The sequence below is a fragment of the Rhynchophorus ferrugineus genome, unplaced genomic scaffold (genome assembly GCF_030347505.1).
Source record: "Rhynchophorus ferrugineus isolate W39M unplaced genomic scaffold, kcgeb_rfMv2 rfM6, whole genome shotgun sequence".
NCBI lineage: Eukaryota > Metazoa > Arthropoda > Insecta > Coleoptera > Curculionidae > Rhynchophorus > Rhynchophorus ferrugineus.
Genome location: NW_027472585.1, coordinates 23,566,052 through 23,576,393, shown reverse-complemented (window position 1 = coordinate 23,576,393; position 10,342 = coordinate 23,566,052). Strand labels below are relative to the sequence as shown.

At 31.6% G+C, this 10,342-nt stretch overlaps 2 protein-coding genes across 4 annotated transcripts; one reads left to right on the top strand and one right to left on the bottom strand.

The window, feature by feature from the left end:
* The first annotated feature begins 25 nt into the window (after window positions 1–25).
* Window positions 26–8,478, top strand: Socs36E (Suppressor of cytokine signaling at 36E). 3 transcript variants are annotated; one of them, XM_076406905.1, is made up of 7 exons: window positions 26–115; window positions 1,190–1,455; window positions 1,510–1,728; window positions 5,194–5,377; window positions 5,428–5,595; window positions 5,653–5,831; window positions 6,942–8,478. In XM_076406905.1, the coding sequence occupies exons 2-7, from the start codon at window positions 1,260–1,262 to the stop codon at window positions 7,418–7,420; spliced, it is 1,425 nt and encodes a 474-aa protein (XP_076263020.1). In that variant the 5' UTR covers window positions 26–115; window positions 1,190–1,259; the 3' UTR covers window positions 7,421–8,478. The 3 variants fall into 3 exon arrangements, with proteins under 3 accessions (XP_076263020.1, XP_076263021.1, XP_076263018.1); XM_076406906.1 differs by lacking the exon at window positions 26–115 and adding an exon at window positions 192–452 and having other exon boundaries at window positions 5,209–5,377; XM_076406903.1 differs by lacking the exon at window positions 26–115 and adding an exon at window positions 192–452.
* Pex3 (peroxisomal biogenesis factor 3) lies at window positions 8,381–10,198 on the bottom strand. Its single transcript, XM_076406909.1, has 5 exons — window positions 9,740–10,198; window positions 9,436–9,686; window positions 9,170–9,376; window positions 8,932–9,111; window positions 8,381–8,878 (listed from the first exon to the last, which is right to left on the bottom strand). Exons 1-5 carry the CDS (start codon window positions 9,816–9,818, stop codon window positions 8,576–8,578), a joined length of 1,020 nt encoding a protein of 339 aa, XP_076263024.1. The 5' UTR covers window positions 9,819–10,198; the 3' UTR covers window positions 8,381–8,575.
* Between the last annotated feature and the right edge of the window lie 144 nt (window positions 10,199–10,342).

Genomic DNA, 10,342 nt, shown 5'->3' with positions numbered 1-10,342 from the left:
GACACCGGCAAATGACAGCTGTCGATATATCCATATTTTTTAGATATTAGTATCGATATTTGTTTGCTTGCTACATCTCTACTTCTTAAATGGACATCTCGGATATAGCGGAAAGGTAATGGTATTTTATAGTATTACAAAAATATATCATAATTATTTGATTGTTATTGGATAAATTCAATACATTAAAGTATTATTCTGCAAATAATACAATTGTCTGATAATTGACGTAAATGTCAAGTCATCTAAATGTCAAATTTTCTTTAGTCGTTTTCTAGTTAATAATAAAGATTGGTTAATTTTGTTTATTTTGTTGCTTCTTTTTATAAAGTTGTTCAGTAATATTATTTTCGGTAAAAATATTAATATTACAGTGCGTGTGCGTGATCAAAATCGAAATATATTACTTAGGATTTCATTAAATTTGCCAAGTATGCCCAGCCCAACTTAAGGTATGTCTGACGTAATTGTTTTGGTGTTAGCATATTATTGATAAATTCCAATAAACTATGCACTATTACTTTAGATTTAGGTTTCTATTGTTTAAAAAACCAAAACAGATAGAAGCACATAATGGCCATTATAAGAAACAAATAGATACATTCAGGTTCATTGACTTGTAGGAACTGTTGTTTCTTCATCAACTTTAATTTTTGAAAAATTTTGTCAATATACATAAAGTATCCCAAATTTAGATTATTTACTAACATTCGTCATCGATTTTATCATTTTAAATTCATTCATATAAATATAATTAGAAAATTAGTAATTCATATTTTATTAAACATTTGCGTTTCTTCGTCGTATATAGTTTGACGAAGTTAATTTATCATATATTTTTATAGGCACTTTAGATCAACAAGTTCAGACTCGTTTATATTCTATCTGCCATTTAGTAGGCTCAAGATTTCAAAACATTCCTTTTTAATTTATATTTAGTGTGTGTAACATAGGATAAATTTTTAGTTTTGAAAATGTATTAGTTTTTTTATTAGATAGAATATTAATTTTCATTATTACTAAACCCACAAACAAGATAAGAATTCTAAAAATAAGATACACCAGCTGCATTGATAAGTTTAATGCTACGTAATCTCTCATTCACTTTGTGTAATATAATTTCATTCATTTATTAAACAACAATAGGCTGGCTTTATGCGACTTTTAAATATTTAAATTTAATTTTCAGATTTGATTGAATATTGAAATAATGTAGTATTTCATTGGTGCTAGTTGGTACTTGTTCATAAAACTTTGTAATGGAGCGTAACAAAAATCAAGAAAAGTGTTCTTGTGAAAATTTGGACACTTCATTAGAGAGCGACAGTAGTAATTCTGAATCCCTCGAATGGACAAAGGAAAAACGTAGCAAGATTAGCCTTTTCGGCAAAGCTTTGCATTTTAACAAAAAAAGAAGCAACAAAAAGCCAGTTCAAGATTTACCTAACACATCAGGTAAGTAGTAGTTTAGCTCTGCTTTTTTTAGTAATTCTGTCATGTTAAATTTAGGTGCCTCAACAAGTACTAGTAAAAAATTGCAAAAATGGAGCAATAAGTTAAGTTGTGCAGGCAAAAAGGGATCCAGATCATTACCTTCAACTCAGGAATCTACAAGTTGTTGTAAATGTACCTGTTTAAATCAGTTCAATGATCCTATACTTTCATCCGTGACTAACAATCCTCAGTTCAGTGATGTAGCTTCAAACACTACAAAAGATTCAATTGAAGGTCAGTGAAATTAACAATAATAACTTTAAAGGTAAGCACACACTTATACACATCTGATATATGTTTTTTTTTTTCGTTTATGACAATTATATGTGTGCTCATAAAAATTTAAAACCAAAAGTTTGACATATAACAATAACATTTTAATTATTAAATGGAATTTGCGAATGACGTCAGATGTATGATTTGGATTTGATTTTATTGAATCCCATATTTACGATCCGACCGACAGATAAGAGATTCCCTGGATCTAGAAAGCCTTTACCTTGACTTCCATTTCAACCATAGGTTTCAGTGATCATCCCAAATCAAACACGCCACTTGCAAAGGCTGTACAATACGCTATTTCCGCTACTATGTAGGAATAGCAAGCTCTCCATTCAATTAAAGGCGACCCTGTACAAAATGCAAAATGGATGCAAAAAAGTTTATGACGAACGTCAATACACATTTAGAATCAGGCATTCCATTTGAATTGAATAGCTTCACAAATATGCTCAATGTAAGGTTCTTCCTTGCCACCTTTCGTCATCCCAACCCGCTGATAAAATCGTAACCTAGTGTTTATGGCACCTATAATTTTTGTCCTTGGCTAGATCTTTTTAAAGTCTAGCAGACCATCTTAGCATAAGAAAAATGGTGTAAGAGAGAGGACTGAAATATATTGAATTAATTCCAAGTAATTGGGGCCAACGTTAACTGAGTACATCCTATATTACATTTTATTGTATAGTTAATTGCAAGAAACTAAATAAAAGTACATACAAAACAACTAATTTATTAACAATAATACAAATATTTACATATTTATAATAATTATGAAAAAGAACAAAAAAACCTCGAAAGTTATTTTTTCTTAACTTTAATCATACTTTTCCACCCAAAATTCTCTTGAAGGGAAGAAAACTAAAAACAAACGTTCGATTCTATCCTTCAAAAACCTAGGTTTTTAGTATCGATATTTTTTCAGCATCCCTACCTAAAATATTGTTGAAAATATGGAATAGTTATCTATTAAATAACCTGTTGGCATGGTCGTAAATTTATGTTTGTGATTGTCCTAGGCAAGAGTGTAAAATCCGACAAGGAAAATAATCCCAGTCACGCCAGTAACCAGGCTGGGTAAGACCGGATGTTAAACTTTAGGTCCTGTCCAGATAAACCCATAATTGGTAAAAGAAGACTAATATATATATATATATATATATATATATATATATATGTATATATATAACCTGTTAAATTTTATGTTGTTGACATTTATCTACATAAAATAACAGATTTCCAGTGAATATTATTAAGATATATCACTTTATCTAAAGTTGTAAGCGTGATTTTAAAGCCTCAAATTTAATATTAGGATCATTGTAATTTACATACTGTACCTTGTCTTTTCATATGTTGTATGCCGACTATAGGGAGGTTCTCAAGACATTCCAATTATAAAATACTCGTAATGAAATATATATCGTGGCGCTAAGAAGTTTTTATTCTTTAAAAAAATATATAATATTTAATTTAAAATTAATTATAATTAAAATAAATATTTAACATTTTTTTACCTTTAATCAGAATATGGAGACAATTTTTGATGGCAATGACAATTGATGGCACAAAGATGGTCTTTATTTCTATTGTTACCTGTGTTTTGTGTTCGTACGAATCTCAAAGAACATGGTAAAAATGTGCGGCTTTTAAATTCTTAAATTTACCAAATTTTTTGGGATACCAATGTATTTTAACAATGGCCCAGCAATTGGCTCAAATTGATTCACGGTAATAGCAAAGTTCATTAAATTGATGTTACAATCACGTACCAAATAATTTTGAACTAATGCCAGATATAAGTGAATGGCACTCCTATTAAGTGACCATGCTCTGAACCCGTCCGATACCAATATAGGTACCTTATTATTAAAAATATTGAAAACAGATTAATGCTTAAATGTAATTATCTTAAAAGAGTAATGTAGATGAGTAAGATAAAAACAACTTAAAAACATTTGTACTATCTTTTTTTATAAGATGTTTATTAATGTTTTAAAAAACAAACATCTTAAGCGTTTCAAGCCATTCGAATGGAAGCAAACAGTCAGAAAATATTTTGAGCCTAAATGTAGTAATTTATTAACGAAAATGTTTTTATTGTATTTCGAAATATTCTCCATAATGATCAATCACTTTTGTATGCGTTTAATCCAATCTTCGACGCCGAAAAACGATAAGCAAAAGTAATCAGGACTATATAGAGATCCATCGATTCGACCTTGGGACCAGATGGTTGTTTCAGTCTATGTGTGAGGCGATGCATTCTCACGTTAAAGCATGCTCCTTCGTTGCCGCTTCTTTTTTTCGTATTTCACGAAGCACTTCTGGTAAAGAAATGGTTTTGTAGTATTCAAAATTCGCCGTTCTACGTTGCTCTGACGAAACGACCGCCACTTGTCCATTTATTCCGAAAAAATAAGCGATCATTTGGTTCGAAGTGTTTCACATACAAATCGCTTTTGTCTTGTAATATCATTTCGTGCACAGTAGCAATGTTTTCTGGCGCAACTGGTTTTAGATGATCTTCACGACATTTTCCCTGAGCGAACTGAGGCCACAATTAAATTTGTTATACTAATCGTTTCTCCCAATAATCCACATCGAAAGTTATAAACATTCATCGCACGAAAATGTTTGACTGAGACACATTTTTCAACTTACTACAAAAACACAAGTTGTGTTCAAATTACATTCTAAAGAAGGTTGTGGTTATAAAGGTCAGACCTCCAATTGGAAACGTTCATAAAATAAAATATCCCTTATCAATAAAGTACATAAAATTTTCAAAAATAGTATTTTTTCAAAATCCATGCTACCAGTAAATAGAAATATCAAATCGATGTCAGAAAAGGTTTTTCTACTTTTTAAGGTTTGTTATAGGAACTTTAGGGCGAGGTTTCAGACACTTAATTTAGATAATGGTACTTAACGTGTTCCCTTTTTAATTACGCTACAATAGCGAAATGATACTGATTTTCTCGGCGACTTAAATTCACGTCCAAAATGTATAGGTTACCGCTGTTAACTAAACTATATGTCTACCCGTTCCATATATTTTAAGGACGTATTCATTTGTTTGACCTATATATTGACGCTCTTTTAACAGGTTAATACTACTTGATTAATCGACAATTCTTTAATTCAAATTATTTTACTTCAAAACTGACATTGCGAATTTCAAGTGCTCGCAGTTTAGAGCGGTGAATTGAAGCTTCCAAGGATGAAACCTACGACGTTCATAATTTTTAAAATTGATAAAAAGGCTTGACTCAAAATGTTGGCTCCTAAATAATTAGCAATTTCAATTGTTCGTGACCCAACGTGTAATGCTTTGAAACAAATGTCTTATACACTTACACAAATACAAACAATAGTCAAAAGAAATTATTTACATACGATGTATTGTTTAACATGCAGATGGTGTTAGTACAGATAATTTCGGCGCGGATTCAAATAAGGAGGAGCCCAAAACAAATCCAGATGTACCCCAAGTTCACGTGGAACAAGCTGAAAGTGTACGGGGAATATATGGAAGTTCGATAAGTAACCGAGAATCTCCGGCAAATATAGTGATCAGTGCACCATTTGTGGATCTACAATTGTAAGAAAACATTTAATTTTTTTTTAATTATTTCTACATAATTGTTATAGGATGCGAATGGTACATGAAGATTGCGATGAAGCTGCATGGATTGCGAGGGAGAGAGAAATCGAACGGGGCGTGGACCCCCCCGCTAATTTTCGACCCGTCAGGCGATTGCAATTGTTTTGTTCCGATTCCGAGTTGGAAAATAGTCAGAGTCAAGCTCCTCCCAGGCGGTAATTAGATTTTCCCGATTTCATAAAAAGTATATTGCAATTTTGTTTTTATCACAGGTTACAATTAGTTTGCCCGCCAGATCTAAACGTAGAGTCACTGAGAGCTCTGTTTCAGAATCACGTGACCTTAAAATCATGTCCCCTTGACTCACTTACCGGATGTCACACACAAGTGGATTTCATTCATTGCCTTGTTCCAGACCTGTTCAACATTACCAACTGCAGTTTTTATTGGGGTTTGTATAATTTGTCATACATTAATTTAACTTGTTATTTGTTGTAATGTTATATATTTTATTTTACTAAGTTGTTTAATAAGTTTGAGATTCCTGGTCGTAAAAATTATTTTCTACAATCCCAAAGTTTATGGATCCGATCGCTGCGGTCATTTTTTCTGTAAGGCAAAGTAAGGTCCGTAAAAAGAGCAGCTGATTCTACTTTGTATAACAGGCAAGGAGTTAATTTAATCAAAGAATGTGACGTTATAATGACAATTGAATAATATTCTCTTTCTGTGGTTTTAAAACAATTTTTTGCATTCAATTTTAAAAGATTACCATAGCAATCTGTGTTTATTGTTTTACTAGATTTAAGGCACTCAAGGATGAAGAAAATTCTTTTTACATCCCAGGAAACTGACGCTAATACTTTCTTCTCTATTCAAATACTCTTCAGAAGGTTATCCATATTGAGAAGACAATGCCCCTTTTAACTCTTTTCATTGTCGCATTTCGAATCTGTTTTTATCCCAATGGTAGTTATGGTAAATAGGCGTCGAGATTCTACTGCCGAGGAATAGATAGTGAAGAGCTCTGCGCATTTATTAGTCAATCTAGAAGGCTTTATCTCACAACAAACCGGTTTTTAATACAAACAAAAAACTTATCTTAACTTCTCAAACTTAAAACGATTTACTTTTTGTAAAAAGTAAATCGTTTTGTAAAAAGTAAATCGTTTTGGTTAAAAAACAGTACCGCTGTAATCAAGACCTAGCCTTCATATTTTTAGACATGGATCATGTGATTTTTTCTTTTCTCAAAGTTAATAAAATGGCCTTTTTGCAAGCGAGATTGTTGGATGAAAAGTCACTGAAATAACTGAAAGTTAAAAAATGACTAGTGTCTTGCGGATTGGTCAAAAAACACTCATATAAGTAAATAGGGATACATGAATAAAATTGTTTCTGAATGTTATGTTTTGAATACATATCGCAAATACTACCATATTAAATTTAATTTGCAAACAACGTTTTATACGTGAAATTTATTACAGAATATCTCGAAAATCTTTAAGTAACATGTCGTTTAACGCTATTCCCAAATACTTCATTATTGATTTCATTACAGGTAAAATGGATCGGTACGAAGCGGAACGCCTGTTGGAAGGTAAACCCGAAGGAACCTTCCTGTTGCGGGATTCCGCCCAAGAAGAATTTCTTTTCAGCGTGTCGTTCCGTAAATACGGACGATCTCTGCACGCCCGAATCGAGCAGTGGAATCATCGCTTCAGTTTTGACTCTCACGACCCAGGCGTTTTCACCTCAGATACTGTTTGCGGATTGATCGAGCACTACAAGGATCCCACGAGCTGCATGTTTTTCGAACCCGTACTGACGTGGCCTCTGCACCGCAACTTTACATTCTCCTTGCAGTATCTGGCGCGGGCGACCATCGTCAACCGATTGACGTACGACAACATCAACCATCTACAATTACCCAAAACGCTGAAGACGTATTTGAAAGAGTACCACTACCGACAGAAAGTGAGAGTGGAAACTTTCGATGACGACGTGCAATACTTGGAGCTGAGGAACATGCCCCCTTGACCAACGAACCTGACCTATTGTTTGCATTTCGGATTTAGTTGACTCCCTTTTAATACCTCTTCTTGTTTCTGAAAAACCGATCGAAGAAATTCGGATCCATTGGTACGAGATTGTGTTCATTTTGCACAAACCACAGCCGACCTGATGTAAATAATACTCTAAAAAGTACCAACCATCTTATTAAAAAAATGATCGGAAAATGTGGCAATATTCATTTATTATTAAATCAAGAAAAACAATACAGGCAATTTTGTGCGATTCGATACGAAAAACGTACTGATTTATTCCCTAGAATTTCTTTTTATCGTCGGTTAAGTTCGGAAACCAATACAAAAATTCCCCTCCAATTTCGATTTTCGATTTTTTTGAATGGTATTACCCCAATAGCCTAAGATTCTGCAAACGATACATTTACGTACATTTTATAAAAAGTAAAATTTTCTATTATGGAGGTAGGTTACTACAAATTAAAGAACAATTGGGTTTTCTGGAAAGTTGGTTAGGATAGACTCAATTTGACATTTGCTAACTAGTACCTGCCAAAGCCTACTGCTATTAAATTTAGGTACTCCCATAATTAAATTATCTATAAAAGTAGCATAAGTCGGACATTCACGGAATCTTGGATTATAAAAATGTGTCATTATATTACAGCCATGTTCTTGCCAACTACTTAGAAATTGTATCCCCTTTACATCCCTGTATCCAGTTTGAACCGCCCGTGTGTTGGCAAGAAAGTCAAAATAGTATTAATAAAAATTGAAACGTGGACTAATATTGCGTGTGAATTTTTTTCTTACAGTATTTTTTATCTACACTATTTTTAAACATTCGTATGAATCTCGAAAAAAATATTCTCGCTTGTAAAGTAAATAGACAAACGATTCCTCAAAAGTGGAATATTAAATGTTGCAATTTCAAGAGAATAATGGGAATTTGAAGATGTAAAAAAGTAGAATATGGAATGTACTTATTTATTTTTAGTTTTCCCATATGATACAATGAACAGTAAACTCTTCTTTTTGTAATAATTCTTGTAAATAAAATTTTAAAGGTGACATTTGTTATTTATTTCTTAGAACTACTAGATCACATCATACCTTTCTGTACTCTTCTCTTAAAAAAATATTTTCTACACACCAAAGAAACTAATATTTATAAACTCTCATAGACATTTGCACACAATGCTTGCAATCTATCACTAACTAGAATGTCTTGTAATAAGTTTTGTGGTAAGGCTTGTTTTGATAACAGTCTGTTCAAGACTGGGATAATTTTGGCTAGAGGTTTTTTGATTTGGGAGTGATTAACAAAATTGCCTGTGTCCGATGTTTCTGATACTCCAGTTACAAAAAACTCAAAAAGCTGATCTACTAGAAGAGTAAAGCCACAATTTATCAGATGAGTGGCTAAAGATGTTACTTCTTCACTTTCTAACAAGTCTGCTGTGTCTCTCAACTGCAAATTAACCATACAATTAGTAACGAATTAAATTTATATGAAACTCTTACCATATTGCTGTATATATCACTTGACTCACTCAACTTTGTATTGATGACATAGTTTTTAAATTGATTTATGGGACCATCCATATCTGAATTTAAGCTTGCTTGTATTGACCAAAATATTGTTTGTATGTCACTTATTATCATTTCTTTCTTTAGATCTACACCACTCAATATGTTATCAAACTAAAAAAATTATCGATTTTTTTAAGGCAGTGTATATTAATCATTTTTTGAGCAAAACCTTTAATTTTAACATATTGGCCAGTTTCTCTATACCTTCATTTAGAAAATTTTGACAGAGGGACAGGTATTTCTCTTGTAAGATTGCAGAAACACTTGTTGGATCCTTATACAGGTAACTTCCCACTATATTCAACTGTAATTTTATAGTAATAACCAGCATTACCAATGAATATATAATAGTTCCAGCTTTCATGAACACTTGAACCTGTAATTAAACACCAAATAGACATATGAAATTTAATTATTAATAAGAATTCTTCATACCTTCAAGGTATTCCACATTTCAAGTTTGTTACCAGAATTTTGGTTAAGGCTATTAACAGTTTTATCAATATCAATCGTAGTGCAAATGTTTTCTAAAAGAGTGGATGAAAGATTTAAGGCTGTCTGGTTACAAGTTCTATTAATGCTGTCAAAATGACTTAGTTTTCTATTCCTTTCAATAAATTCCTTTGCTTCCTTTTCATGACATCCTCGTAACTGTTTCTGAGCATATTTTAATGCTAATAATGATCCTAGTACAGACAAAATTTGACATACAATACATTTATACCTATATATAATTTACCAGTTATAATTAATCCACTCAAATAAAATTTGTTTCGGTGTCTACCTAAAAAAGACTTAAATTTCGAAAAAACTGACATTTTTCTTTAATTTCCAATGTTTTGATTAGCAGACTTGTAATTATACAATTTGGATACTTTAGTTTAGAATCATAATAAGAAATCACCAAAACTTTAAAATGTGTAACCCTCTACTAGACACTTTAAAGCAACAAGCGGTGCTGCCAGTTCTAAAACGGAAAAATGATAGTCGTATAAAATAGAATATATATATAAATATAGATCTGATTTAAAAAATACTTCTCCATTAACTGTTGTTTGATAGAGTTTATTGTTAATATATTTTTATGAATGTTACGACATTAAACTTTGTAATGTAGCTTTTAATTATAAAGTGCAAAGGGCACATTATATTCGATGTTAATGTATGTATTTTTTATTAAACATTTAGTCAAAAATATGTTATTGACATTTTGTATATAAGCTATCAATAGAAATATTTAGAGACGAAGCATCCGTCAACGTAATTAATCATGAAAATGTATACATGTTAGATTATAAAGTATTTTATATAAAGGAATAATTTATTATATTTTTGAATAATA

Coding starts and splice junctions, on each gene's coding strand:
- Socs36E (XM_076406905.1), top strand. CDS start 1,260: ATGGAGCGTAACAAAAATCAAGAAAAGTGTTCTTGTGAAAATTTGGAC. Junction 1,729..5,193: donor TACAAAAGATTCAATTGAAG/GTCAGTGAAATT, acceptor TTTAACATGCAG/ATGGTGTTAGTACAGATAAT. Junction 5,596..5,652: donor AGTCAAGCTCCTCCCAGGCG/GTAATTAGATTT, acceptor TTTTTATCACAG/GTTACAATTAGTTTGCCCGC.
- Pex3 (XM_076406909.1), bottom strand. CDS start 9,818: ATGTCAGTTTTTTCGAAATTTAAGTCTTTTTTAGGTAGACACCGAAAC. Junction 9,687..9,739: donor GAGTGGATTAATTATAACTG/GTAAATTATATA, acceptor TGTCTGTACTAG/GATCATTATTAGCATTAAAA. Junction 9,112..9,169: donor CCAATATGTTAAAATTAAAG/GTTTTGCTCAAA, acceptor TAATTTTTTTAG/TTTGATAACATATTGAGTGG.